Raw genomic sequence first — 27,048 nt, 5'->3', positions numbered from 1 at the left:
GAGCACGCCTTGCCCTCTATATTATGGCATCAACTCAATTATAACAAGTAACTTGCATAATAGGCTGCCTAACACGACCCCCGTTCGAATGAGAGAGAGAAGAGGGTTGCAACGATGAAATGAGCATTGCCATATTCATCATGACAGCTGCGTTTAACGCAATAGCGCGAGATTTATAGATGGATATCAACATTTGCTCGTTATACTAGGTATTATCCCACCGTTGTTTCGTGTTAGTTATATCGGCAATCTTGAGATCAAGCAGTAGTTAATTCAACATAAAAGGAAACAAAAGGAAAAAGACTGCTAATATCTAGATTTGGAAAGAGTTATTGTTTAACAACACACATCATAGCTGTTTTGGCGAGCATCGAAGTTCCGCTCTCGGTGGGATCGGAATCCCTGCAACTGTCACTGTCTAGATCTAGTGATCGTCAACGCTCTAACCGCAATAAACCTTGACGTTTATGTTACCTACATAAGTAGATGGCGGATGTCTAACATCGTGGCACGTTACATATTTAAGGCTGAATATCTAGCTCCTAGGTGGATAACAAAGGCAGCAATATCACCTTTTAAGTCTCGACCATTACTGGCTACTACGTACGAATAGCTAAACATGGAGCAAGGTAGCTTCATAGATACGGGCGGCATATCTTGTCTACCTACATACCTAGGCATTTACCTATATCCCACCCAGTACGTACCTGATCCTTCAAAGCAGGCAAACGCGCGGCATTCCAACGCGGTAACCTGCAGCTGTCAAGCGTCAGCGGTATCCGTTTCGAGGCTTGCCACGGCTGGTTACACCGGGATGTGTAACGGGACTTCTATAATTACTAAGACTATATGCTGTTGGGTGCTACGCGCCTAGCACTTGGTATGTAGGCACCTAACCTAAGATTAGGAACTCCGGATAAAAGCTAAAAGTAGCATCTAACCAAATGTTTCTCTCTCGTGGCTGACACTGGAACTAGATTTGCAGAAATTATAGAGATCGTCTTCCCCTGGCGAGGAATGAAGGAGTGTGTTCTTTGCGCTGCCGCTTTAGGTGGTTCTCCGTGGAGTGCTCCGGCACTTTCCAGACCTCGGAGGGTTGGGCATATAACAGAGCAGCTATAATACCTACTACCCACGATTGATATCCGTCATATCCATTGCTTTTAATCACGGCATGGATAGACCTTGGACCATCGCAAGCCTTGATAGGTAGAACAATATCACGACTCTAAATATATCGGTCTTGAGTTATTCATCAGCCTGGACTATACCCCTATTTCGTCTGCTCGAACTAGAAATAGTATGAGACATGCCTAACCTACCTTTCTATATCAAATAAGGGGTATCAAGTATGACCAAATGTCCGGTCTGCGGATCTAACTTGTGTGTTTTTCAAGTCCGAGAAACTCATGGAACCTTTTCTCCTCAGTTTTTCATCACCATGCATTCTTTCACCTATCATTGATGTCTGGGTCAAGAAAGAATATTGTGTATCTTGAATCTTTGAATCTTCAAACTAACCTAACTTCAAACATGATACCCATCGTATACCGAATAGGAGTTGAAAGCACCCTCCTATTTCAAAATCCCGAGAAACAGATTCAAGTAAAACTACTAATGATAACCTACCTAACTTAGGGTGTCTTGCTCACCCATAAATCTAGAATGCCTACGCCATTATTACTTTTCCTTAACCCGAACGCCAAAATACCTGACCTACCATAGAGAGGCATACTAGGTATATGTATATATATAGAGGTAACACCTACCTACTGACGAAAAGAACACACACACGCACACCAAGAGCAAGGTACCCAGCTCACCCAACTTAATAGTCGGTAAAGGCCTCGTCCTTCAAAGCCCACATGCGAATCCACCAGATCGGCACGAACGACGGCAGGTCGTCGCGCTCGACGCCGCGCGCCCACCACATCAGCGCGGTGACTTTTTCCTTTTGCTCCGTCAGCCGCACCTGCGCGCGCTCGACGCCGCTCTCGGCGACCTCAAGCTGCGCCTGGCCGAGGGCGTTCTTGTAGCGGATGTCGGCGTCGTTGTCGCCGTTGTCGCCGTTGTCGTCCCCGTTGGTGTTGTGCTTGGTGTTGTGGCCGCTGTTGGTGCCGTTGATGTTCAAGTTGTTGTTATTGTTGTTATTGCTGCCGTTGATGGCCGTGAATCGCGTGGCGTAGTAGTCGCTGATACTACTACTGCTACTACCACTGCCACCAGCGTTCTTCGTGTCCCTCGTAATCATAGTGGCCAGCAGCACCCTCAGCAGATCCCGGTACACGAGGAACTGCGTCTTCGCGTCCTGCTCCAGCGTGTACAGCTTCTCGCACGCGAGGAAGAACTTCTCCTCCCACGCCGGCTGCTCCGCCTCGTCCCGCTGGAACCACCCCGCCCAGTCTGAGTCGAGCTCCTTCGCGGACGTGTTCCAGGTCGAGGGGAAGGGGTCGTGGGTCCCGGGCAGCCCGAAGTAGGGCAGCTGGGTGTGCCTGTGCTGCAGGGTGAAGAGGGCGCATTCCTCGGGCTCGTGGGAGGCTTCTTTTTCGGCGGCTTTTTGTTGCTGGGTTTCTTGTTTCTGCTTCTTCTTTGCTGGTTCTTCTGATTTTTGCTTTTTCTTTTCTGGTTCTTTTGGTTTCTGTTTCCGTGTTTCTTGTTTCTGCTCTTGCTCTTGCTCTTGCTCTTCCTCTTCTTCGTCAGAGTCGGAGTCGGAGTCGGGAACTCTAAACCCGGGCTTTCGCGGACACTGCTTGCCGAGCAACTTGTCGCAGAACTCGATTTCCTCCGTGCAGATGCAGCAGGTGTGGTACTGGCACCCGAGCGTGTTCTGCTGCTCTTCTTCTTCTTGTTGTTCTGCGTCCATCGTCGCAGAGGTCGCTCGCGACTCGTTTGGCGGCGACGACTTTGCAGGTGCTTTGAACGACGGCTGGTGGGGCTTGTTCGGCGGCCATGCTCCTGCGGTGGGAGGCGAGAGCTCGCAGCGGTGGAAACTGGTGTGTCGCGGGTTGACGAAGACGGCCTGGCGCTCGATGCTCGGGTCGAGAATCATGAACGTGCGCACGTCGTGGTGCATTTGGTGGTGGAAGATCTTTCGGCACATCTTGCCGATTCCGGTGAGTAATGAACTACGTGCTTGGGTAGGTACCTAGCAGGTAAGTGGGTGGTGAAATCGCGATCCTTGGAAGTCAAGTGCAGTTTGTTCTTTAGCAAAGTAGTAAAACTCCCCAATCCAATCTCAGTGTGTCAGTGTGTGCTTCACTCAACTTAGGTGTTTGGTTCTACCAAGGCCGGCTTAGTATAGACGCAACGCGGTGCAGACAGAGTAGGTAGGTATGGATATCAAGCCGCTGGGGGCAGGATCGGCCAGGCTTATCGCCTTAAGAGAGAACCGTCTTGCTTGTTCGAGTTTGATATATAAAGGACCTACCTCAGGCATGCAACGCAACTGGTAAAGAGATCGACAGAAGCACGACTAAGGCACCGAGTAAGAGGAAGTCAGGAGAGAAAAAAGAGGTGAGGTTTTACACGCCTTTCGCATCGGTAGTCTGGGGCCTGCGCGAAATTTTATCACAAGTTGGAAGGACAATGGAATTCTCTAGTGGTTTCAGCCATGCCGGCCTTTCTTATCGAGACTTAAACATAGATCTTAGAGTGTTGCGTCAATCCTATTGTTGCTCGGGTCTTTGGTGTATTCTTAGTAAACGATGCCTTTGTGATAGGGGGATTGTTTGGATTTCTTTGAGTGCCATGAGGTATTGCTACATCATAGGTTGGTAGGTACCTAGACCAGAACATGTCAAAAAGTTTTAGATACAGCCTTTCAAAATGATGATTGAAAGGCTAGGATAAGGTACCATTCCTGTTATTGAAATATAGGAATCGTTTCTTTGGTTTTAAAAAAGGCATCCCTTGCCAGGAGAATAAGGCACGCCTGTATTAACAACGGTCTACTCTGGTTAGGTACCTACTGATCGTAGCAGGCACCTGTCTATCAGCAAGGGTGCAGACTCGCGGCGCTCGCGGCATCCCTCGGGATGGCCCCCGCCGCGACGGCGGACTGGTAGCACCAGCGCCACTCGTCCATGCCGCCGATCCAGTTGCACTTCCAGGTCCAGAAGACCCAGCCGCCCGACTTCTCGAACGTCTGCGCCTGCGCCGCCCAGTACTGCCGGTACCACGCCACCTGGTCGGGCCGGTTCCTGATCTGGAACTCGTCGTTGAACTGCACCGAGTCCGCGACGGAGAGAGACCACTCCCCCACGATCACGTCGCTGCCGCCCCGGTTGTCCCGGCATGCGGCGGCGATGTACCCGGCTTTGTTGGTGGCCACCGACGGGTCCCACTTGTAGTACTTGTGGTCGTCGTACATGGCGAAGGTCTTGTCCGGCAGGTGGCTGCTCGGGTCGCCGGAGCCCCAGGATGTGTCCTGTTGCTGATGTTAGATCATCACCTCGATAGAGGCTTTTTAGGGGGGGGGGATGGGGGATGTTTACCATCATCTGAATGTGTAAGCGGTTGTTCGGGGTGACGTTGAGCTTGTTCTCGCGGTCGCGGATGCGGCTCCACGCCTTGGGGTAGAAATTCGCGATCATGTCCGCGGCCTGGGACCCGTAGTCGCTGGCGTGGACGGGCTCGTTCATGACCTCGAGCGCGCCGACGTTGCGGTAGTTGCGGTTCGTGTGGATGCGCTCCGCCATCCACTCGAGGAACTTGCACGCGCGCTCGTAGTTCTCGGCCGTGTAGAAGCCCGGGTACCCCACGCCGTGGCCCGTGTACTGCTGGTTGGGGAACTGCGCCCCCGGCCCGCCGTGCAGGTCCATGATCACGTAGAGCCCGGCGTCGGAGCACCACCCGACGAGGCGGTCGAGGTACTCGAGGCCGCCGCGAGGGTAGTGCTCTCCCTGGTTGACGAGGTCTTCGCGGATCCAGAAGCCGACGGGGATGCGGACGGTGTTGAGGCCGAGGTTCTTGATCTGTGATATGTCGCTCTGCGTGGTCCAGGTGCTCCAGTGCTTCTTGAATGCCGCGTCTGCTGCGTCTTGCCCGAGTCTCTCTACGCACTGCCATTCGTCGTTGGTGCCTCCACATCCCACTACATGGCTTAGTGTAAGTAAAGTGTTATTCAATGATAGGTATGGATACAATAATAAGATGCCGAATGAGTGAATCCATCATTCAACACCGTAGTTGAGGATGCTTACTGCTATTCCACTCATCCTGAGCCATCCAAGGCTCCACTATGAACTGCGATCCAAGATTGACACCGCGAACCTTCTGAGCACTTGGAAGCCATCGTATAACAGTCTGTTCTGGATCAGGAGATGGATAGGGCTCTGCTGCGATGGTTGTTAATCAAGCTGTCATGCCTGAGGATGTTTCGAAGATGCCTTACGCGAGGGATTGATAACAATAGCACTTGACAAGCTTAAAACTGTCGATACTACCAAACTAACAGACAACATACTGAAGAAATGTTCTCCAAGAGTCTTTACTTTCGGACGGACTCGTTCTAGGACTTAGGGATGTAGGCAGACAGACATGGGGAAATAGAAGGGGATGCGAGGCCTGATTTATGAGATATATCTTCAGGGCTGCTTACGACAACACATCATAAACTTGTAGGTAACTTGTACATTTGAATCAAAACCCATCTAGGGCTTCGATATACCTATGAATCTTACTGCTGATTTAGGTAAAAAGGGGGGCAAGGATTAGACCGCACCTCGAACATTGTTGTGGCGTCAGCAATGCACACCAAGCATGCTTTATATGCATTGATACGAAGGTACAATGGGCCCAAGTACGCTCTGAAGGATTCATTCATTTAATGCTAGCTCCGGGTATGATCTCAGCTTGAGGATTCTGGAGAGATATATGATGTGATGGGGACGTACTGGGCGTTGTGGCTAATAGGGGTTGACCTGGCTAGTACCTATGTACATAACCTAGTACCCACCCAGGTACCGGTAACCGAACTCGAGATTCTATTAATACTACCAGTCTACCACCTACCTACCAAGGTAGGTAGGTAGTATGTACCTGTATGTACCAGCAGATCTTGTGTAACGGTAGCATCGATCTGGAATACTTATCTATTTAGGTGATTATTCTATATCCCATCGAATATATCAGTTTTCAGTAAGCTTAAGTTATATGAGTTAACTCGAAAGGAAGAAGGAAAGCTGTGAATACTCTTAATAGGCCGACAGAAAAGCTGCCCATTTACCTGATTGGTTCTTCAACTCTCTGAAATATATCAGAACGATCTCCTACCCTTACCTGGGTTTATTGGATATTATTAAAAAATGATCACCTAAAAAGGACGTACGGTCATCTGATGAATACCAGTAGTGGGTAGAAGTCTTCATTTGGATCTGACAGATATAATAATTCTCGAGCTAGATATAGTTTTTATTAACATATGTCTTTACGATCCCTACTGGGCACTCGGACATAGCGTGCGAATATCTCTTTAGACTAAAACATGAGGCTCTAAACATAAGATCCAGATGCCTCGGGTTCGGGGATTGTGCTATTATCAAGCATCGCCAAACCATAGACTAGAGATAGGAAGCCGAAACTCATATTAGTCTCAGGCAAGGAATATATGCGGGTAACATGTAGAGCTTACGACGCACCTATACACTATCTCCAAGCTAGCAAGTGAGTACAGACGGACCAGGAATCTTGTACGATTGACCACCCATGTATGGGTTTCCGCTGTTGTCATAGATGTTGACTTGGATGCCAGGATCGCTAGCCTTGTAAGCGCCGGGAAAGCTAACGAAATTTGAGCCAGCATTGGTTCCAGAGCCGGTAATCCGAATCCTAATTTCGCATTAGATATTGGTTTATTGGAGGAAACAATAAGAAATAGGGAATGGTATCTTACTGTGCACATTCCATGTAAAACTGTGCTTGTCCTTGCATTTGGGCGCCATGGAGAGCGATGAGCTCCACTCGCATAAGATAGTCGCCGGGCGCAATGCATGTAGGCATGGTGAAGTAATGCCAGCCGTTGTTAGAAATCATCTTGTCGACCGCCCACTGTCCGTTACTCAGACCATCCTCGGCAACTTTGAACCACTTGAGGCCGGTCGGTTGGGCGGTGGCGGCGTTGTCCACTTTAGCTAAATACACCGAGATCGGGCCTAGAGAGGTTAGATGTTTATGCAACATGAGTAGCATCTACCAAGTTTAGGTATATATAGTCATCCAACTTGATTTACCTTTATGACTCTTTGCAATTGGGTTGTCGGCATCGTTCGCGCTCTGAGCACCTCCAATGACATGTCCCCACCAGGCGCCAACCTTTGCTCCAGCTGGAATGGTGATGACAGTGCTATCAGTGTGCTTGAGGTCCTTATTGCAAGCGAAGGCAGCATCGTTGACATTTTGGATAGGATAGTCACTGTCAGGGGCGCGAACTCCCTTTAGCTGTCCTTGGTCAACCCCATTGACCGACACTTTCTGGAAAATTGTATGGCCAGAGGCCAGGGCCGAGAGGCCGAGAATAATCGATTGTACCTTCATGTTTACTTCTTGATCCGTGTTCGAGCCAAAGTGGGATGGCCAGAGAGCTATCGCTCAGCATAGGAATTGCAGACTCACTTATAAGAAGAACATCGCGACACCGCATTAGGGGAGACGGGACGTAGTGATCCGTGATAATATAAAGAAATTAAGCGGCCATCAATAGAAAAGCTCAACTCTACGCGGGGAACGTATTATAATGCCTTATATGTACTTACACATCATTGTTTTCATCAAGAAGTATGTGATCGAATATATCCATTGGTCCTGTTCTTATGGATTCTAGAAAGCAGAGAGGTAGTAGTGATATGGCGGCTAATACCTGGATTACCAAGTTCGACTGAATGAAGCATTGAGTGAGATATAGCTAGGTACCTGTGTGGAGATAGCATTGTTCCAGAGAGAAATCTGTTAGAATCTTGTTTTGATTAAATACTGAATCTTTGATTTGTTCTAGAGTATAAAGATACTAGGAAGGTTACTGGACTTCAATGTTGATGAAGATGGTAAAAGAATAAGCCGGGATTTCTCCGGAATAACTATATTATGTAAATCATAAAGCTGTGTAGGGTTTAGCTTAAAGATTAATAAAGATAATGTAAATGGTCCGAGCCAATCGCGGAATTGCGCGTTTTAGCAAGTAGCACTAGCTCCAGAGGTTTGTACGACTTTGTACCCAGCCCGCATTCCTCGCGCAACGACTATTTTTTCATTCTTTCTTCCACTTATCCCAAGGATCAGAACAGAGCATTCATTCCAATATTCGATCTCGACGACAAAAGCGTTGGTCTGCCCAAGATGAATAGAAATAACTATCCCGCCTCATCATCTGGTCCTCCGCCACCTCAAAGCCATGAGAGGTACGATCGACAGCCGCAACCTCCGCAGCCACCGCCGCCCTCATTTCTTCCTCCACCACCCCCTACAGACCGATCATGGAACGATCATCAAAGCCAACAAGACCGAAGGAGTGAACACCAATTTCGTGGCCCCTATTCTAGCCTGCGTCAGACTCGCTCAGACGACCGCCATCGATCCAATGACGATTATCGCGACCGTGACAGCCATCGGCCTCCTCAAGGTGATTTTACCTTTCGCGTCGAACGTCCTTCCGGCATAGAATCCTACGATTCATATCGTCCCCCAGAGCGAGATTTTGGAAGAGCGTATGAACCATTCTATCTCCAACCTGCCACACACAGCATTTATAGTAGAGACAGATATGACGATGAACGAAGCTCATCTCATCGTTTACGTCATGGCGAGAACGAGAGATCAGGAGGTCGCGATACCCGCCCTCGTCGTACTGATGATCGTAGACGCCAGCAACGCCAATATCCATCGAACGCCGGTCGGCCCCGCACGGGACGTTATGAAAAAGTACTGCCAGCTGACCGGCTTCTCCTGCGTAAAAAACATGATGACAGTGCAGAACTAATGCTAGGAAATACCATTGGGCGAGCTACTTACCGCGATGTTGATGAGCTTTCAGATAGCGACGAGGCTGCTATGGACATCTCGGACAACTCGGACAACTCGGACTCGGATGCAGACGAGCCTGCAAGAAAGCGTGCGCGCACATCGGCTGCAACAACTTCAAAGCCAGAACAAGAAGTACCAAGATGGTCGAATCCTGACCCATATACAGCCCTCCCTCCTCCTGATGAAAGCACGCGCAAGAAGAAAGATATGGTCCAATTAATTCGTAAGGCGCGTGTGGAGGCTGAAGCAAAGAAGCCGACGACGCAAACAGAGGGACTGGACTTCATTTCATGTGATTTGAGTGGTGACGAGAAGGACAACAGGTACGACAACAAAAAAAACCCAAGGACTCAAAATAACCGCAATGATTACAATAAACACAGTGTGAGTCATGATGCAGAGGGACAGGATTGGAGAGGAACGACTAGAATCGAGAGGTCGCAAGAGTCTATTAAAAAAGTTGGTGCGGTACAACTTTCAGGCACGAACACGTCTGCACCTTTATCTACCTCATCAACTCTCCCACCTAAACCTCCCATTTCCTTATCCACTTACGAGGCACACGCTGAAGCTACATCAACTGGCGCACCAAGTTCAAGCACACATGGTACAAATGGTGCATATGGTGCAAGCACCAACACCAATCCCGTTGACCTAACACCTTCTAACATTTTCGGTTCTCGAAAACGCACATACGACGAATCATTCAAATTACTACCACAATCTTCATCAAAGCCATCTACAAAGATGCATATCACACCTGGAAATATGGTGCCAGAATGGCGACCTGTCGATGATAATTCGTGCCCTTGGTCAACAACTGATCATTCAGAGGTATCTTCTATAGCAACACGGTAAACAAAACCCTTCATGCCCCTCCATCCTTTCTCTACATTTGTGCTCATTTTTAATCTATTTTTAGCCTCCACCTCGAGGTCCTCGATTTCTACAAATTTGTGAGCCCCCTCGATTTTGAGAATCGAGTTCGGGGGGATTTAATTGAGAACCTCCGAAAGCTTGTGAAGGAGAAATGGTCGGATGCGGATATATATCCATTCGGCTCGTTTACGTCGGGTCTGTATCTACCGACCTCGGATATGGATATTGCAGTGTGCTCGCAGAGCTATTGTGATTATCGTCAACCGCGTTATGACCGGAAGAAGGACCTGTATAATTTACGAACCCACCTCCTTTACCATCGCGCAGCCTACAATAATGACATCAATGTCATTGCCAAAGCTAAAGTACCCCTTCTCAAGTATACCGATAAGCGAACCGGTTTGAAGGTGGATATTTCTTTCGAGAACCTCAGTGGCCATTATGCCATCGAGACGTTCCTCCAGTGGAAGAAACGGTATCCTGCGATGCCGATCCTGGTTTCCATCATCAAACAGTTCCTAATGATGCGCGGCTTAAACGAGCCGGTCAATGGTGGCATTGGCGGTTTCTCCGTCATCTGTATGATTGTCAACTTGTTCAACCAAGTCCCACAAATCCAAAGTGGTACTATGGTGCCCGAACATCATCTAGGCGAAGTTCTTATGGAGTTCTTCGATTACTATGGCAATCATTTCAAGTATAAGACGGTGGCTATCTGTCTAAGCCCACCAATGCTAATCTCGAAGGTGCGTTTTACCCGAATTGCTTCTAGAATGTGTACTAACTAAGCTATCTTTATCGACCTAGACCGATGTTAGAGGAATCAATTATCGCAACTTCGACCGTATCTCTATCATTGACCCTAATAACCCCGAGAATGACATTTCGGGTGGCTCGAGCAACACACCAATGATAATGGCTCATTTCGCTCATGCTCACAAGGTTCTCAAAGAGCGCATGGCGGAACTCTCTAAGAAAAAGGGTCCGCACTCTTTGCACGATACCCTCCTCGCCCCCCTCTTCGCGGGAAACTATTCTATGTTCGAGGGACAACGGAGCATCCTTGAACACGTGTCAGCCGTCGGCTACGAGGAGTACGAAGTCAAGAAGCGGAGACCTCAGAGAGACTAAGTGCATGATCGTGAACTACGTTGCAACTCATATTCCGTCAGAGTTCCAAGGTTATATCTATACAACAAAAGCCACACTAATGGTGATGCTCTTAGTAGGAGCATATATTCTGGGCAATTGGTATGAGGATTATATTGGCACAACCTTGCGAACTTTCCGTTGGAGTCGGCCAATACCATACTTGGAATCAACGGCAGACATACGAACCGGTTAGGATTTACAGACACGGCGTTTCTCGGATGACACGATGATACCATTTTCTTTCCTGTTTCCCGGTCGCTTAGGCGTTTAAAACCAGCCCTCCGTTAGGGTTGGGATTGGTTTACAATGTGTAATTTAGTAGGCTGAGGGCCGACTCGACACAGTTGTGTCGTTGTCGGTCTTCTTGCCCCTTTGTTTCCTATCCTCTTGTTGATCCCCATTCCCCTTACACACCCGCATCGGCCTATTGGCCTCTAGCCAAGTGGAAAGGGATGGATAATTCAGACATTTCTTCTATACTTTTTAAGACCATCTCCAGTGGAGAGATTCCGTGCATGATCCATAAGACTGATTTTTTTTCTATCTAAATCTTTTAACATTAAAACAGTAGCTAGGTAGGTACAATCACGCGGCTACTTGGTTGCTAATATCTTGCAGGCCTTGGGTTTACTTACAACAAATTACCGCCTTCTTTTTGAAGAGTGATAACTGGCCGACCGCCTTAGATACTAATATCATCTCAGCTCAAAGGAGGTTGGAGGTCGTGTTCTACGTACTTCAGCCTTCGTCGTTTTCTCGCCGGGTGCTTGGCTTCATGCTAGGCTTCGGAGAGGAACTGCTTGATATCGTGTGATCGGGCATTTCATGAGTTGGTGACCTTTTTTTCCATATGAATTAGTGTGCTGATGGCTGATGAATACTTCATTTCTTCGGTGTTGTAGGACAAGTATGTACGCATTCAATACGTAGTACATGGTCCTACGTGTATCCTAGATTACAGCAATCATACGCCGAATAGTCGACATCGCAGTCCCATTACCAGCTACCAGCCACCTACTAGGTACCTAGGTATTTAATTACTCATCTCCCTTCCCACCCACCTCACCTCACCTAACCTCACCTCACCTCACCACAATCCTCCAGTCTCAACACCTAGGTACGCCAGCATATTGTACCTACAAAGCAATCATTCACCCCTCCCCAATCCCCACACAAGCCATCGCATCCCCCTCGTCCGCCCACAGACTGCACCACCTCACACACCTCGCCCGCTGCGGGTGCCACTCGCGCAGGCGCTTGCACCCGGGCCACACGCGCCCCAGCACGTTCCCGGCGCACTCGAACCCGTTTTCCGTCGTGGACGTGAAGGCGTACCACCGGTAGATGCCGTCGTTGGTGGTGGTGGCGTAGATTGTGTTGGTTTCCGGTTTCACTGCGGGTGTAGACGGGTGAGTATGTGCATTTCTTTTTTAGATGTAGGTAGGTAGGTAAGTGGGGGGTGAGCTGGTTATGTAAAGGTAGGTAGGTGCTCTACTGCCCTGCTCTACTCAGTACGGAGGTGTTTCGGTATGTGTGTATGTATGCATGCATGTACGAACGTACGTTTGATCTGCTCGTACTCCGGCTTCAGCCCTACATGCGCCTTCCTTATGTGCCCGGAACAGTCGTCGCCCTCGAACTCGATCATCTGGAAGTCGCTCGCCGCGCCGCTGGGGGCGATCGTGGAGAGGAGGAGGGCGAGGGTCGTCGTCCAAGGCTTCATCGTGGAGTTGCTTGTGTGCCCTGGTGTGTTTGGCTTTGTGACAAGTTCTTTTTGGGGGGCGAGGTAGTGAGGTAGGTAGGTAAGTAAGTAGGTTGTCTGATGATTGTTATTGTTATTGTATTTAGGGGCCAGGGAGAGTTCGAGAATACGTTGGCAGCGATGGGTAGTAAGTATACGGGAGGCATCTGACGCAAGGGCTGGCCGGTTGGTTGGTTGGATGGACTGAATTAAATTACCCGTCAAGACAAAGGGAAGTTTATATTAACCACCAAAACGCAAACAAAGTAGGCGAACACAAAGGTTCACATCACATCGATTATCATTACCTACTCCAAGTGCCTAACTAGGTTCAGGTTTAGCCTTGGGAAAGATGCACATATTACTCCTAAGCATGAGACAGGCAATACCTTTGCGGCGATGAACCAGCTATTCCTCATAGGTAACTTTTGTATTCGCAAGACGATACTAGGCCGACGGTGGGTATGTTCCAGTTCTACCAAACGCAGGGGACTCTTCCCAAACCTCAACCTCAGGAGATTCAAAATCTCGAGGAACGAGTAGTCTGATAGAAACATCCACTTCTGCCTCACCTGCAACAGTTTGCAAGTAATCTGTCCCGTACCATATCACCACCTTCCAGCTCTGATTTCGGTCAATTACGGGCTGCTCACTGATCGTAACGGTCTTGAGCGGGTATTTTTTGACGCTATTTCTATGAAGAAGTTCAACGAGCCAGTCAACATGATGGTTTTCAAGCCTCAATGCCCAAAGCTCATCGAAGGTCTGCGAAGATTGGTGCTTCCTCATCTGTTCGACAGACCAGAACATGCCTTGGTCACCATCAAACGTCAAATGGAGTGCCTCTAAATGTGGTGGGAGTGCCTTCCGGACGTCCCGAGGCCATGGGCAACATGCTGCAGTGTCGTGAGGGCCGAAGAGAACAGACGCAGTGACTTCAAGATGATACAGATTCACGAACTGTGATAAATCGATGGTGGTGCCGTCGTGCTGAGTGAATAATACGTTATCACCATCCAACGCCAACTCCTTAAGACTACCTGCCACGGGAGCTAGGAGGGTTCCGTAGTGTGCGGAATGTAAAACCCCGGTTAGTTCGTATCCTGGAATTGCCATGTCATCAGACATCTTTCGTTCAAACTCTTGACCATAACCTGGAAGACTGAGATGTAAATACTCTAAGTTGGGGGCCCTCGGCAGTATCGACTTTAAAGCCTCGAAAGAAACGGGGCGGTAATCGAAGTCTAAATGGGTCAAGTTGGTGAGTATCATTTTTGGCCTGACGTCTGTTTTGGGTTCTCCTATGGGCACGCGGATGGTAAGGCTTTCCAATGCCGGTAGCTGGCAAAGTTTCTCTAGTTGTTCGACAGGCAAGTAGTCCCAATAATTGTTAAACTCGATTAGCTCAACGGTTAGATGTCTTAGGCAGGGGAAGCTGCCGCTAGCGTAGTCATACAAGGCCGGAAGTGCTTCCCATCGTGCGCGATGGAGGATGCAGGTGAGTTTGGTTAAAGTGGTTGACTTGGCTAAGTGACTGACGAGTTTGTTACAAGACTCGAGGTCTACATAGTCCCAATCAATCTCGGCGGAATCAATACGGTTTACGAGAGAGGGATTTGCGTCAGAACATCTGTTGAGGCTGCAGGTTCGTATATGGTCTTGGGTGTCTACCCAATTGACATCAAGAGTCAGATGTGTATAGAAGATTGTAGTAGCAATATCCGAGAAACGCCGACATGTGCGAGCGAGAGCACAGAGACTGGAGTACCCACGACTTTCATACAGATAACCGTCCCGATAGGTGAGATAACCGAAGATTTCGGATAAAATCTCAGAAGGTAGTTGTTCCAATGACATGGTATGATGGTATGTATGAAGGTGACGATATTGGTGGTAATGATGATGGTGGTGATGCTTTCTGTTGTTTTTTAAGGTGTGGTTAGGTGACCGGATTATTATCCCTAGAAAATATGAGTGAGATGGACGGCTGCTGCTGCTTAGTCATTTTTAACTAAACAATAGTTAGAAAATGAAAAATAATCACGCCTTGACGTAAAAAAGAGAAATAAAAAGCGAAAAGCAAGCGTTGAGGTAGGCACACCTGAATAACATCAACTGTTAAAATTCCATAGGAGGAAGGTACGGTATACCCCTGCACCGCCTAAATAAGTGCCCAGGCGGCCAGGTGCTAATCCATACTGTGAGGGGTACTAGTGCATTTTTCGAGATCTTGGGGAAAGTGCCCAGTACCAAGAAACTTTATCTTTGTTATTGGAGATATTACCAGGGTACACACGTCATCGGTACTACCTTACCTGGGTACCTTAAGTCTTACCCTAGGTAGTCGCATCTCCAGGTTTCAAATGATTTCAAAAGCCTCCTACTATCAACATTAAATGCGTAATTACCTGGTTAGTACATACTAACCTAGATATGTTGCACCATGTCTCGGAATATAAACTATCAAGCCACAGGTAATAACGGGATGGTAGCGTCCCTTTCTGAATGCTTTACCCAACTTCACGCTTTCATCTTCGACCCAGAACCGCGCTTAGGTCTTCATCCTATACCAGGAAGTAAACCTCTGACTTTCATCGCAGCCCTACTGCCTCCTTTGACTTACTATCTTGCTCTACTTCTCCTTGCTCCACCTCCACCTCCTGCCGTCCAATCTACACGTATCAACGTAATCCGGAATATCCTTGCTCTAACAGCCGGAATTCTTTTCTTCCGTCTACCACTTGCTTACCATGTGCCTCAGAGTATTGGACTTACATATCAGCTCGGACTGGTCGGTCTATACGGTGGATGCAGAGTCATGGATGTCTTCTTCATAAGCCCCTATTGCTTCAAGCATATTCCTCGACGAGTCAACTATGTGCACAAGTCAAGGGCCCACACACCTGTTCCGGAGGATACCGGATCCGCCACGGATTGGTCCGACGGGGGAGTGGAAGAGTCCGACTTATATAGCGAGAAGCGCGTGGCCAAATCCGATCCTGCGGTTGGCAAACCCGTACGAGCTGATGATTCTTTGGGATCTAGGCGTATGCAACCTGCTGAGGGGAGAGGTTCTAACTTGTCCGAGGAAATTACCCACATAGCCCGAAGGATGTCTAATTCTATCCCTGATGTCGCCTGTGACTCCTTTTTAGCCGTGCAACGTACCTTGCACGGGCCAAACCCACGGCCTGTTATTGAAACGGCGTCTACTGAGTCCGGCTGGCCGCAATCATTCCGAGACCGCGCCTCTTGGGCCCTCGAGCTCGAATTGAGCATGCGAGGTGTTGGCTTTACATGGACAACGGCAGACGTCCGGCACACGCGGAAGACTTGGCTACCCACAGTTGGAAACCGCTTGCACAGTGTCCTCGTTCACGTGTTTCCTGTGCTCTTGGTAAGCTGGCTTATCATCAAGAGCGTGTACGTGCGTTACCTTGCCGCTTCCTCTTCCGCGACTGCAAACCCGCCAGAGCTGTTCAATAACGACGAGAGGCGATCCCGAGAACTCTTCGACTCGGAGTTGCCCCTGTTAGTGCAGCTCCTCCTAACGGGTGCCCTAGGAGCATTTCTCATGGCAGCATTTTCTCTCGGCCACTCGTTGTTTGCTATTATGCTTAGCCCGCTAGCGCCCAGCCCCCTAGCCTTCTTTCCGCCCCTATATAGCACTCGCATATGGGACGTGACGAGCGTGCGCAGGTTCTGGTCTTACGGCTGGCATCGGCTGTTCGCTCGGCTATTCCTAGTGTACGGCGTTTGGCCTGGGGAGTGGATTGAGAGAAGCCTTACGGGAAAGCACAGTCATGAGCCTGCAGACGTGGGGAAGGTCCTTGGCGGGTTCTTGTCCAGTGCGTTCGTGCATTCGTTCTCTGTGAGGGGTGTTCTAGGAGGTGATTGGAGCAGTGCAGCCGGTGAGGCCAAGTTCTTTGCGCTGAACGGCCTTGCTGTTGTTGCAGAGGGGGCGGTGACACGAGCCGTACAGAGTTCAAGGAAGAAAAGGGGTCGCGATTTGGGAATATGGTACGACGGCTGGGTCGGTCGTGTATGGTGGATTTTAGTCCTACTAGGTTCTGGGAGGAATTTTGCCAGAGGTTGGGTCAAGTCTGGTTTGGTAAGAGAAATTGCATTCATGTAATCATCTAAGGACACTAGTTGCTTGGAAACGTTGGACAAAATTCAATCATGTTTGAGGTAAGCCGTCTTCGTCTTCCCGGTTCAGCAGCGATGTGAATCAATCCACTCTCGTCGTTCAGCTGTCCTTCTGCTTGTCCCACTTATCCTCCTCCCATCCATACATCACGGCGATCTCCTTTTGGACGAAGAACTTGTCGCCATCCGGAGCCGAAACCCTCAAGAACTCTTCGTCGTTGTAGATCTTGATGGCACTCGTTAGTTGGGAGTACGAAAGGTACATCGAGGAGATAATCCCCTCCAAATTGTATAGGTAACTCACTGCTAACAAGTCGTCCAGGCTCTTTCCCCATATATTCGCCACACCGTCATATCCCACCATGGCCAAGCCGAAGTTCGTGATGTCGGCGGTGGCGCCGTTGTTCGCGTGAAACTGGGTATACTTGACTACATTCTTCTTGACGATAGGTACGGAGAGGAAGATCTTGGCGTGCTCATTGTCCCAGCTGTTTTTGTTGTTAGAGATATGGCTGAGACTAGGTATAGGTGCGTATCAAGTTCACGCTGAAAAGGAAAACAGGAAAAACACATACTACTTGTGGAATTCCTCGTGAGAGATGTCGTCTCTCTTCTTTAGGAAGACCGTCAGCTTGACGAGGCCATCCGAGCCGGTTGTTGACGCCATGGTGATTCTGGGGGGCGACAAGTATGACAAATATGACTTTGGTTTCTTATCAAGTTCAAGAGGGTCTTTTCGTAACAACTCTGGGGTACTACATCGCAACAGAAAAGAGCAGAGAGGGCATAGAGGCCTTAAATATTAGGTACCTACCTCTCATCCTTTTTTCTTTCGCAGTCCACGCTGAATGTGGTGCCGGCCCACGCTGACAGCACATGGGAACTTTGGAACCCATTCGCGGGTATGTAGATCACATCCTCGTCTCACTACTGGAGTCAATAGGGACTTATGCACATACATATCTGTACCACGGCGGAGATAAATCAAAGTCCATTCATAAGCATCGGGAATCTGTATGTCCGCATCCGGGAGGATCGGGGACTAGCTGCCTAACCTACATTAGGTCTGCCTTCGAACTTGCTACCAAGGTTGTTACCCCTCCGAGCCTCTAACTCTTCTGCCAGATTTGTTATACTATGTTATAGCAATAACTATGCCAAAGATACCTAGTAGGGTACCCAATCGGAATTAACAAGTTTCCCCATCAAAAGGCTGGGAGCTTTGTTTGTAAGTGGCTGGGAATGTTCGGAAATAGGTGGGCCCATCTTGAAAGGGGGGACCTTTTTAAGGTTCTTAGTGGGAAACGTGACACGTTTTTTAGGGGGCCGGTATAACTAACTCCCATTCGACGAAATCGAACGAAAATCGACAAATGATTTAACCCCCTTTATTATGTTCAAAGATACTCTTTAAGCAAGCATGCACATCATTTTTTTTTTTCTAATTTCGAATGTGGAAAAAACGACTTAATCCGCCAGGGCCAATTCATTCGAACTCTCAGTACTGGGCATTGATGGGGCAATACCTGAACAGCTACCTACCCAGCCTCCAGATATTTCCCATATTTCTCCAGCCATTTTCTTGGGCCCATACGGGCCATACATCTCCGCTTCCATGCCGCCTGTTTCGATATGGGTTTCATAAAACCAGATCTGAGATGGAACAACGTCGAAGATGAATGAAATTGGGAGCCGCTGCAATTTCTTCTTCAACTGATTTATCGTCGTCGATCGCTGATGAGGGGTCGATTTTCCCCTGAAAACTCGGCGTTGATCCAAAAGTCCCGTGGTTTGAGCGGTGATCACCCGTTGATAAAGTTGGTCTGGAGTCCGCCCTTATGAAAGTAATGTATGTGTCTCGGGGGCATGGGAAGCGGTGTAACACATACGGTGTCTTGTGTGCACCTTTCTGATCAACTGAGGGGTTTGAAAGAATTCGCTCCCAATAAGTTGGTTTCTTAGGCCTCAGAACGCGTTCTAGAATCTTTTCATTGGTGCGCATTGTAGAATGTGCCCTGGTACGATAGATCTTCGGTGGGTGAATCGTCTACCTAGGTACTATTTCGTGGGGAATCACAATTTCCATCTCGATTTCTTCTGGAAACAGCTTGCAGAGGAAGGGGTTGTGGCTCTAACATGTGTTGGCCGAGAATGCGCCGGGTTCGAACCTCGGTATCATTAACGAGATCTTACCGCTACTCCCAACTATCTCAAAAGTCTTGCCCGTAGTTGAGTTGAGGTGCACCCCGTGTACATAAAGTCGGGCTTTGGCTTCAATTTGGGGGTCTCCCTGTGATCAGCAAATTTATTCAGCTTCATAATGTCCTAGCCGGATACGTATATATCAGGACCCATCTGCTATGAGCCGGCCAATTTGATATACCGTGGTAGACCTTACAGCTGCCCAGATAATCGTCGGTATTGCTCCAATTACAGGGGCTCTACTAGGTGAAGAACCGGCATGTCTTACGAATAGCTACCAATGAGCGGGATCGATTGTCTACCTACTTACCTAACAGTGTTGAATGGAATACAAGTCAGCAACAAAACTTCAAAATAAGCGCATTGGCTTGTCAGGGTGAAGTGTTGACTATATCTATGGCCCGAATTCCGGTCATATTTTCCGTCATTTCTACTTTTTATCAAATCCTGGATACCTCCTATGTCTCAGGTCCCAGAAGTTAATAGTATCAGTAAGCCTCCCTTGCGATAAACTAGAATGGCCTCTAGTCTCGAAGATATATCCAAGCCAAGAACATATTCGTCTCTTCCACTAGCATGAATCATAGGTTAGTACTTGGGCAGAACTAATCAGCCTTTACTTCATCGATGTTGATGTTTACCTTGATCTCAAACTGTTCATCACATGCGACAAATGGTCCCAACTCCACGAGTATAATCCTCATTCAAAAAGCCGAGCATCTAGACGTAGAGGAAGTTTCTCAGTTGCTCTGGCGTAAACGAAATATACTTGCTATCAAAGCTCGAGCCTTCTTCCATCGAGTTGAGACGGATGTTGTCTCCCTTGTTAATACTCGATAACGAGTCAAGTGGCGGGTCCGAGCTTCGCAAGTTGGGAAAGGAAAGCTTGCGGATGACAGAGGAGAGCTTGCGTGTAGCAAGCTCCTGAATAGGACGCAAGGTAGGTGCGCACGCGCTAAACACACCAACATTGGTTTCGATGATAGTCCAGTAGAAGTCTGGCGCGTAAACCCCTGATACTGATGTCAGGCTACTGCCAGTGAAAACTCATGCAAATTAGGTAACATACAAGTGACGTCTACTTTGGGGGCCTCTGTGAGCACATCATAGACTTGAGCCAAGAAGTGGGTTCGAATTATACCGGCGATACTGACCAAGCTACCGAGGAGGAAGATACCTGTGACCAAGGCTTTTCGAGTGATGGGCATCTGTAGCTGCCAAACCTTGTAAACTGGTAGCAAGAGTACTAGAGCTATGAGATGATGTGAGTATAGGTTCGATAGAGACGCGGCCGGGCGCTATGGGTATGTATGCCCTACCGTCTGTGGCCACATCTGTCGCCAAGGCAACGGCAAGTAACGCGAAGTAATTGCCACGAGTATATGGGATCTCTGAGTTCCACCTCGCGGCAATCGGATGACATATGACTAGGACAAGAGGTTAGCGAAGGATGAAAGTCATTCACTAATGGGAAAGGGCATACACATGAGCGCAAAGGTGAACGCTATGGTCCAGGCGATCGCAACGCCAATCCCAACCCAGGTAACTACCCTAAACCTCGGAGTGATGAAGATTCGTTTGTACAGTAGAAGGACGCTGGTTTTGGTCATTCCCACGGCAGGCCAGACTAGAATCTCCAGTGAATATGTCGTCTGCGTGAATACGAATATTTTAGTTTCAGATCGTAGAGCAAGCATAGGTGTAATTTATATCACGGTGCTTACCTTGCCGAAGATGACGATGCGCCCGGGATCAAGAGGGTTCCCGTCGCCGTCATATCGCGTGTGGGTTCCGAGACCACCGCATTGTGTCACTATGCAGTTGCAAAGTGGTCAGAATAATAGCCAGACTGATGATATTAAGACGAATACGTCTTACTCATGAGCAAGTTTACCGTAACACCCATACTTAATATCTTCAAACGCCTATATATTAGAGATAATGATGTCCATAGGTAGTTGTAGGTGATGGGTGCCGATAGGAGAGCCGCACCAGGGCCACGAGGATAGTCCAATCATCAGATTCCAGCTGTTCGCCCTGGATTCGACGAGCCTTGAAACGAAGAAGAACTGAGACGATGGCTATGATAGAGAATGTGATTGATAAGCCCCATATAGTAGGCTGTTGGCTTTCGTCCATACTGACGTCGTTCGAAAAGGACATAGTGGTTGTTCAGAAAAGGGGGTATGTGGATATGCTTGGACGATAGTAGGTTAATACAAAAAGGGGGCAGATCATGTTATGTCGTATTGACACGCAATAGCGAGTAGAGGATCTAGGTAGTTATAGCCGAGCAGGGAATCGGAAGGGACGGTCTGGTGTAGTACAGATCTGACAGTTACTCGTCACCATAGACGCTACTGCTATGACAATACTAGCCTATAAATATAACTGGACGCCCAGCGCCTCATGACAGTAGTCATGCCAAAATGAGACACTGGATATCTTTCAACCCACCACATATGTTCATTTAAGTTAGTACTGAAGAGAATTTCCCTTCCATTTAACTTGTACCACCCGAAGGGAGTCCCCCGGAAGGCTTTCTATTTTGAAGTTCCTTTGAAGTTCCAAGCTGGGGCGTAAAGCTTGCAGATACGGCAAACACATGACATTCGTGACGGAATAGGGGGTGAATGACAAAGTCCATCACCTTTACACTTTACTTCTATTTAATCCCAGTGGCCTTCAGATAATTGTAGGACTCCCTACTACTTATAATTTGGAGTTGGGTAAGGGACTAATGAGATGATAATATACGGAGGTACGCGGTACCTGATTATTGATGACTATTGTTCAAGAGCGCTCACACGGTAGGAATAAATAACAGTCGGATCCAGAATCAAACATTGATATACTCACCCATTCTTAGGACGTGTTTCTCACAGATCACAGCGGGATTGCTGCCGGGCATCCAAAGGGTGAAACCATGCAATTTTATGATTATCAACGCCTTTGTCTCCTGACACTGTCTTTCTTCGTGAACGTGGATGACCACCTGCATACATATGTACCTAGCTACCTAGATATTAAACAAATTGAGATATTACAGAACATTGAAGCACTTGCTAGGATATATAATAATAGCATAGGTAGATAATCAATATAGGGGCTTCCAACCTAAGATCTTATGAGTACCAAGTTACCTAGCTTCAATATCGCGTAACCAAACTACATACTTGTTTAACCCTCTCTACTAGATCTAACATCTTTTTAAGCAAAATGAAATCGTATGAAAATAGTTTTGATCCAGCTTCCTACAGGGAGAAGTTGAAACATGTTCAAGATATTACACCCATCGACGAGCCCCTTATCTCATGGGCCGGTCGCCGAGGAAGATCACCACGCGAGTACCTAAAGCCCCCTGTGGTACCATATGGCCGCGCAGTTGCAGAATGGCAAGATGCCCTTTCGGGTAGACAAGCAGCAGATGGCCCACCACCTTTCCGAACCACCCCAGAGATCCCCCCTATTCGCCCGGACGCACCCACCATCGTCCTGATCTTCTACCCCCGCCCCGACGAAGGCGATGCGCGACCAATCCACCAGAGCGCCTCCTACCTTCAGCGCATCGAGCGCATAGCGCAGATGAACGAGCAGACGATCCTCTACGTGCCGCCGACCCTCACCGCCACCATCCGCGCCATGCGGCCCGACGACCCGCACTGGTACATCGTGGACTCCTACGCGACTGTCTGGGACATACCCACCAACGCGTACCAGCGCGCCAACTTCGCCACCACGCAGCCGCGGCTCTTCGAGCAGTTCGACGGCTACAGCGAGGCCGACGGCGAGCTGCGGCCCGTGGCGCGGTACAACCGCGCGCACCACAGCGCCGTGTGCAACGCGAAGGCGTTCGTCATGTACGACGCCATCGTGCGCAACCCCTTCGCGTGCGACCGCTGGATGTACGTCGACGCCGGGTTCCTGTTCGACGACGGGCCCGCGGACGCCTCGGGCGTGGTCTGGGGCGACCTCGTCAAGAGCGGGCTGGACTCCGCCAAGATCGACCGCGCGGTCAGCGTGTCGCGGGACACGGGGGTCGTGATGGGGGAGTACTCGCAGCGCGACGGACACCCGGACATCGACGACGCGGAGTGCTGGGGGGACCCCAGGCGGGCCTGGCGCAGCCGGCAGTTCATCGCGAACGTGTACGTGGGCAGCTCGCTGGGCATGCTGAACTACAGCGCGCGCTTCATGCAGACGGTCGACGACATGGACGCGCAGGGCTTGTACACGGGGCGCGAGGAGTTCGTCGTCGCGTTTGTCGTGCTGCGCTACCCGAACTCCCTCTTCTCCATCCCCTGGTTCCCGCTGCCGAAACGCTTGGACTATCGCTGGCAGTTTCCGGGCAAGCTGGTGTTTTCGAAGGTGGGCGGCAGCGAGTCGGTGCCCCCGATCGTGGACCCGATTAAGACGTTGTATGTAAGCGAGTATACGCCGAAGAGGAAGGGGCTCCCGGCGGGGGGGATCTATGTTACCACGCGTGAGGATGTGAGGGAGTGGGAGGTGAGGCATGGGGTTGCGGTGCTGCGGGAAAGTGAAAATAAGTAGATGGGTAAAATTTCAATTGGAATGAAGTGCCCGCGCTGTTGGTATAAGAGTTTAGAACGATTCGACCCCTTGATTTTAACTAGTGCGAAGATGATATCAAGATACCAAACACGAGGATAAGTAAATACGCAGTCATAGACTTGAGCATAAAATCGATGCTAGAGAATAAATAATACATTTCCATCGTAGAAAATTCCAGTACCTACTCTATAATGATAGGACGTAAAAGAAGTTCACAAGGAGATGAATGAGTGGGGGTCACGAAACAATAGGGGTACGAAGAGTTGACTGCGAGAACTTTTTGGACCATTTATCTACGTAACTTACTGTACGTAGTATTGCCACTTTCTCAACGTCAGAGAACGACCAGTTTCCCTTTTTCCCTTGCTCGAGCTATATATCCGGGCTTAGCACCGGAATTCTTTTGAGGAGATAGTGATACCCACCCCATGTGCTCAGCGATAAAAATATATCGTAGACAGAAGAGTAGTAGATACTACCTCTACCTAAATCAGCAGCTTCTTACGTGATCTTATACCCAGTTTTCTGTTACTAGGTTCATTGATAATGACTTTAAAGTAAAAATAACATTATTAATAATACTGTTATAAAAATACTAAGCTGGGCGAGATGAGTGTCGTGATGGCGCGTTTCAACACTATTCCCACGGGCTTAAAAAGGCTTTGCCATTGCATGAACATGGAATTATGCTGGACTGGAATCAAATGCAGTGGTAGCAGGGAGTAAGTACTGCATGTCTTATGTTGTTGGTATTCACGTAAAATATGCTGGCCAACAAACCAACTGCATATTGGTATAAGGTCTTGGTATAAGTTATCTGCCGTGCTCCCGAGTATATAACAACCCAAATATGTAAAATTCCATCGTCCCCTCAGTATTAAATGTAGAATAAACCAAATCAAACAAAACTATTAGGTTAGAAGAAAATGGGTTCCCTGCAAGCACCCCCTCGAGCCATCATCTTCGACCTGGGCGACGTCCTCTTCACCTGGTCCGCCAATACCAAGACCACCATCCCAGCTCGCAAACTGAAAGACATTCTCTCGACGCCCGTCTGGCACAGCTACGAGCGCGGCGAGATCACCCGGGACGTCTGCTACGAGCAAAGTGCCCAGCAATTCTGCATCCCGGCTTCTGAGATCGCCGAGGCGTTTACGCAGGCGCACGAGTCTCTGCAGCCTGACGATGCCATCGTCTCACTCCTCCACGAGCTGAGAAAGGATCCTGCCGTTCAGGTGTATGCCATGTCCAATGTGGGCAAAGAGGACTTCGAACAGCTTGCCGCAAAAATGGACTGGCAGCTTTTCGACCGAGTGTTTACCTCGGGGGCGGCAGGGACGCGGAAGCCTGAGTCGGGGTTCTACCGTCATGTTCTCGACTGCATTGGCCTAACAGGTAGCCAGGTCGTGTTCGTTGACGATAAGAAGGAGAATGTGCGTGCGGCACAGGGATTGGGCATCCAGGGGCTCGTTTTCGGAGAGTCGACAGCTCAGACGCTGCGCGGGATGTTTGACAGTCCGGTCGCCAGGGGCTGGAGATATCTCTTCCAGAACGCGAAGCAGTGTGACTCAATCACGGACACTGGAGTCACGTTTGCAGATAATTTCGCAAAATTGCTAATTGTAGATGCGTTGAAAGACCAGTAAGTTACCTAGCTATCTTCGCGCAATAGGGGGGGGAACATGGTGCCCATGAGACAAGCCACTGATAGAACTGCTGCTAGCACCCTCGTTGATCTCAGTTGGGAATCTAAGAAGACTTGGAACTTCTTCGCTGGTAAATACCAAATTCCCTTCTCAAGGTCGGCAAATGCAGCGGAACGATAGCAACTAACAAAACTTGTAGGTGCTCCAGGAGAAGCCGCGCTCATCCCCGGGGGTTTCTTCCCAGATGATCTCGACACCACATCCCTCGCTCTCCAAGTTTTCCGACCGTCGTGTACCCAAACCGTCTCGGCCATCCTCGACACCATGGCCGAGTATGTCCAAGACGACGGGACCTTCCAGGTGAGCAACCAAACAATACCTACCTATCACCTACCTATCACCTACCTGCGTAACCAAACACTAAACACAACAACAGACCTACTTCGACCGCACCCGCCCCCGCACCGACCCCATCGTCAGCGCCAACATCCTCTGCTGCTTCTACGCCTTCCACCGCGGGGCCTCCTTCCCGCGCACCCTGCAGCTGATCCGCGCCCTCCTCGCCTCCCGCTCCTACCTGCACGGCACGCGGTACTACCCCTCGCCCGACTGCTGCCTCGGCCTCGTCGCGCGGCTGCTGCGCGCATCGCCGCGCGACGCCCACCTGCAGGCCGCGCTGGCGCCGCTCCTGGAGTCGCGCGTCCGCGAGCGGGTCGGGCTCGGCGGCAGCAGCAGCGCGCTGGACCTCGCGATGCGCGTCGCGGCGTGTGCGCAGGTGGGGGTCGGGTGCGAGGGGGACCGCGCCGCGCTGCTGGGGCGGCAGCGCGAGGATGGCGGGTGGGAGGGGGGCTGGATGTATCAGTATGGGTCGACGAGGGTGCGGGTGGGCAATCGGGGGGTTACGACGGCGATGGCGGTTTTTGCGCTTTCGGTGGCGGGGGGTGGGGAGAGGGGTGTTGGTGAGGGTGAGGGTTTGGGTTTGGGTGGGAGGAAGTGAAAAAGGGGGTAGGTAGAGGGCAAGAGATTTTTGAATGCGTTCAAGAGTGATGTTATGCCTATGCGATTACTGAGGTAGGTGCTTGTGCTGGGTAGGATAGAGGCAGTATACATTTATCATTCTCAGTCCTTTTGCTTGTTCATTGCTATGCTTAGAAATACGATATATCTATACCTATCTCAACTACAGTCTGAGAGTGTTCTCACTTGAGGTAGTAGGTAGTGTGGACTAATTAGATATAATAGTGAGTCTTATCAAGTCGTATGACCAACCACCTGTAGTCTTTGCTCGAGATAAGGGGGATTCTTTCTGGTACCAACTCATAAAAGGGGGGCAGTCAATTTCGATGCTAGTACTGTTCCGATCTTGAAGAGTTAAAGTGCGATACCTATTAAGCACTACATATTGATCTCAAGTACAAGAAAGAGACTTGGATTTGATTTAGTAGATATCACATCATGTTGGAGTATGCTAGGGTCTATCTCTTGATTTAAAGTCTTGCAACGGGCGATAGGGGGTTTGCAGCAGTAGTCGAGTGACCGAATAGAAGCTAGGTAGGTAGGTTAAGAATCATATGTATTAACAACTATCATGAGGTCTGCCTCCTATTCCTAAAGTATAGGGGGGAGGGCGTGATACTCCTTACATACATATTGTACGTTGTATACTCCATTGCCTAGCGACTAGATAGAAGC

General features: G+C 49.2%; 11 protein-coding genes across 11 annotated transcripts; 4 read left to right on the top strand and 7 right to left on the bottom strand.

Annotated features, from left to right (window-relative positions):
* Nucleotides 1–1,795: 1,795 nt before the first annotated feature.
* Nucleotides 1,796–3,342, bottom strand: GGS25DRAFT_531134 (uncharacterized protein). The gene has a single exon (XM_049265463.1). The coding sequence runs from the start codon at nucleotides 3,098–3,100 to the stop codon at nucleotides 1,829–1,831; it is 1,272 nt and encodes a 423-aa protein (XP_049118204.1). The 5' UTR covers nucleotides 3,101–3,342; the 3' UTR covers nucleotides 1,796–1,828.
* A 542-nt stretch (nucleotides 3,343–3,884) lies between these two features.
* GGS25DRAFT_253079 (glycoside hydrolase family 5 protein) lies at nucleotides 3,885–5,830 on the bottom strand. Its single transcript, XM_049257204.1, has 5 exons — nucleotides 5,723–5,830; nucleotides 5,393–5,657; nucleotides 5,202–5,336; nucleotides 4,494–5,092; nucleotides 3,885–4,426 (listed from the first exon to the last, which is right to left on the bottom strand). The coding sequence occupies exons 2-5, from the start codon at nucleotides 5,460–5,462 to the stop codon at nucleotides 3,992–3,994; spliced, it is 1,239 nt and encodes a 412-aa protein (XP_049118203.1). The 5' UTR covers nucleotides 5,463–5,657; nucleotides 5,723–5,830; the 3' UTR covers nucleotides 3,885–3,991.
* Nucleotides 5,831–6,352: 522 nt separating this feature from the next.
* Nucleotides 6,353–8,031, bottom strand: GGS25DRAFT_488057 (glycoside hydrolase family 61 protein). The gene is made up of 4 exons (XM_049260777.1): nucleotides 7,230–8,031; nucleotides 6,893–7,151; nucleotides 6,639–6,828; nucleotides 6,353–6,560 (listed from the first exon to the last, which is right to left on the bottom strand). The coding sequence occupies exons 1-3, from the start codon at nucleotides 7,531–7,533 to the stop codon at nucleotides 6,657–6,659; spliced, it is 735 nt and encodes a 244-aa protein (XP_049118202.1). The 5' UTR covers nucleotides 7,534–8,031; the 3' UTR covers nucleotides 6,353–6,560; nucleotides 6,639–6,656.
* A 166-nt stretch (nucleotides 8,032–8,197) lies between these two features.
* GGS25DRAFT_488053 (uncharacterized protein) lies at nucleotides 8,198–11,728 on the top strand. The gene is made up of 4 exons (XM_049260776.1): nucleotides 8,198–8,699; nucleotides 8,754–9,869; nucleotides 9,938–10,640; nucleotides 10,702–11,728. Exons 1-4 carry the CDS (start codon nucleotides 8,332–8,334, stop codon nucleotides 11,023–11,025), a joined length of 2,511 nt encoding a protein of 836 aa, XP_049118201.1. The 5' UTR covers nucleotides 8,198–8,331; the 3' UTR covers nucleotides 11,026–11,728.
* A 361-nt stretch (nucleotides 11,729–12,089) lies between these two features.
* Nucleotides 12,090–12,969, bottom strand: GGS25DRAFT_253019 (uncharacterized protein). The gene is made up of 2 exons (XM_049257203.1): nucleotides 12,610–12,969; nucleotides 12,090–12,439 (listed from the first exon to the last, which is right to left on the bottom strand). The coding sequence occupies exons 1-2, from the start codon at nucleotides 12,767–12,769 to the stop codon at nucleotides 12,198–12,200; spliced, it is 402 nt and encodes a 133-aa protein (XP_049118200.1). The 5' UTR covers nucleotides 12,770–12,969; the 3' UTR covers nucleotides 12,090–12,197.
* A 70-nt stretch (nucleotides 12,970–13,039) lies between these two features.
* Nucleotides 13,040–14,898, bottom strand: GGS25DRAFT_253016 (uncharacterized protein). The gene has a single exon (XM_049257202.1). It carries the CDS (start codon nucleotides 14,642–14,644, stop codon nucleotides 13,235–13,237), a length of 1,410 nt encoding a protein of 469 aa, XP_049118199.1. The 5' UTR covers nucleotides 14,645–14,898; the 3' UTR covers nucleotides 13,040–13,234.
* Nucleotides 14,899–15,083: 185 nt separating this feature from the next.
* On the top strand, nucleotides 15,084–17,313 carry GGS25DRAFT_252897 (uncharacterized protein). The gene is made up of 2 exons (XM_049257201.1): nucleotides 15,084–16,978; nucleotides 17,259–17,313. Exon 1 carries the CDS (start codon nucleotides 15,231–15,233, stop codon nucleotides 16,920–16,922), a length of 1,692 nt encoding a protein of 563 aa, XP_049118198.1. The 5' UTR covers nucleotides 15,084–15,230; the 3' UTR covers nucleotides 16,923–16,978; nucleotides 17,259–17,313.
* On the bottom strand, nucleotides 17,037–17,603 carry GGS25DRAFT_521032 (uncharacterized protein; the record flags this gene model as incomplete). Its single annotated transcript, XM_049263982.1, has 3 exons — nucleotides 17,037–17,162; nucleotides 17,241–17,424; nucleotides 17,512–17,603. The coding sequence occupies 3 exons, from the start codon at nucleotides 17,601–17,603 to the stop codon at nucleotides 17,037–17,039; spliced, it is 402 nt and encodes a 133-aa protein (XP_049118197.1).
* Nucleotides 17,604–19,858: 2,255 nt separating this feature from the next.
* On the bottom strand, nucleotides 19,859–21,301 carry GGS25DRAFT_531127 (uncharacterized protein; the record flags this gene model as incomplete). The annotated part of the gene is made up of 7 exons (XM_049265462.1): nucleotides 19,859–20,151; nucleotides 20,208–20,390; nucleotides 20,458–20,565; nucleotides 20,622–20,790; nucleotides 20,863–20,951; nucleotides 21,017–21,053; nucleotides 21,131–21,301. The coding sequence occupies 7 exons, from the start codon at nucleotides 21,299–21,301 to the stop codon at nucleotides 19,859–19,861; spliced, it is 1,050 nt and encodes a 349-aa protein (XP_049118196.1).
* A 918-nt stretch (nucleotides 21,302–22,219) lies between these two features.
* GGS25DRAFT_488029 (uncharacterized protein) lies at nucleotides 22,220–24,373 on the top strand. The gene is made up of 3 exons (XM_049260775.1): nucleotides 22,220–23,607; nucleotides 23,896–24,082; nucleotides 24,136–24,373. The coding sequence occupies exons 1-2, from the start codon at nucleotides 22,358–22,360 to the stop codon at nucleotides 23,900–23,902; spliced, it is 1,257 nt and encodes a 418-aa protein (XP_049118195.1). The 5' UTR covers nucleotides 22,220–22,357; the 3' UTR covers nucleotides 23,903–24,082; nucleotides 24,136–24,373.
* Nucleotides 24,374–24,636: 263 nt separating this feature from the next.
* On the top strand, nucleotides 24,637–26,582 carry GGS25DRAFT_531125 (HAD-like protein; the record flags this gene model as incomplete). Its single annotated transcript, XM_049265461.1, has 4 exons — nucleotides 24,637–25,352; nucleotides 25,434–25,486; nucleotides 25,556–25,716; nucleotides 25,793–26,582. 4 exons carry the CDS (start codon nucleotides 24,637–24,639, stop codon nucleotides 26,351–26,353), a joined length of 1,491 nt encoding a protein of 496 aa, XP_049118194.1. The 3' UTR covers nucleotides 26,354–26,582.
* Nucleotides 26,583–27,048: the final 466 nt, after the last annotated feature.

This window comes from Hypoxylon fragiforme, assembly GCF_022984875.1.
Source record: "Hypoxylon fragiforme strain CBS 206.31 chromosome Unknown GGS25scaffold_4, whole genome shotgun sequence".
NCBI classification, from domain to species: domain Eukaryota; kingdom Fungi; phylum Ascomycota; class Sordariomycetes; order Xylariales; family Hypoxylaceae; genus Hypoxylon; species Hypoxylon fragiforme.
Note: the sequence above shows the minus strand (reverse complement) of the source record. Positions and strands in the feature narration are given on the sequence as shown.

Excerpts from the sequence above, each read along its gene's own strand:
- GGS25DRAFT_531134 (XM_049265463.1), bottom strand. The coding sequence starts at position 3,100 with ATGTGCCGAAAGATCTTCCACCACCAAATGCACCACGACGTGCGCACG.
- GGS25DRAFT_253079 (XM_049257204.1), bottom strand. The coding sequence starts at position 5,462 with ATGTTGTCTGTTAGTTTGGTAGTATCGACAGTTTTAAGCTTGTCAAGT. Across the intron at positions 5,337-5,392 it reads TATTGTTATCAATCCCTCGC|CAGAGCCCTATCCATCTCCT; the intron begins GTAAGGCATCTT and ends CAACCATCGCAG. Across the intron at positions 4,427-4,493 it reads GCTTACACATTCAGATGATG|GACACATCCTGGGGCTCCGG; the intron begins GTAAACATCCCC and ends CATCAGCAACAG.
- GGS25DRAFT_488057 (XM_049260777.1), bottom strand. The coding sequence starts at position 7,533 with ATGAAGGTACAATCGATTATTCTCGGCCTCTCGGCCCTGGCCTCTGGC. Across the intron at positions 7,152-7,229 it reads AATTGCAAAGAGTCATAAAG|GCCCGATCTCGGTGTATTTA; the intron begins GTAAATCAAGTT and ends TAACCTCTCTAG. Across the intron at positions 6,829-6,892 it reads TTTTACATGGAATGTGCACA|GATTCGGATTACCGGCTCTG; the intron begins GTAAGATACCAT and ends ATGCGAAATTAG.
- GGS25DRAFT_488053 (XM_049260776.1), top strand. The coding sequence starts at position 8,332 with ATGAATAGAAATAACTATCCCGCCTCATCATCTGGTCCTCCGCCACCT. Across the intron at positions 9,870-9,937 it reads GTATCTTCTATAGCAACACG|CCTCCACCTCGAGGTCCTCG; the intron begins GTAAACAAAACC and ends ATCTATTTTTAG. Across the intron at positions 10,641-10,701 it reads CACCAATGCTAATCTCGAAG|ACCGATGTTAGAGGAATCAA; the intron begins GTGCGTTTTACC and ends TTATCGACCTAG.
- GGS25DRAFT_253019 (XM_049257203.1), bottom strand. The coding sequence starts at position 12,769 with ATGAAGCCTTGGACGACGACCCTCGCCCTCCTCCTCTCCACGATCGCC. Across the intron at positions 12,440-12,609 it reads GGAGTACGAGCAGATCAAAC|TGAAACCGGAAACCAACACA; the intron begins GTACGTTCGTAC and ends CTACACCCGCAG.
- GGS25DRAFT_253016 (XM_049257202.1), bottom strand. The coding sequence starts at position 14,644 with ATGTCATTGGAACAACTACCTTCTGAGATTTTATCCGAAATCTTCGGT.
- GGS25DRAFT_252897 (XM_049257201.1), top strand. The coding sequence starts at position 15,231 with ATGTCTCGGAATATAAACTATCAAGCCACAGGTAATAACGGGATGGTA.
- GGS25DRAFT_488029 (XM_049260775.1), top strand. The coding sequence starts at position 22,358 with ATGAAATCGTATGAAAATAGTTTTGATCCAGCTTCCTACAGGGAGAAG.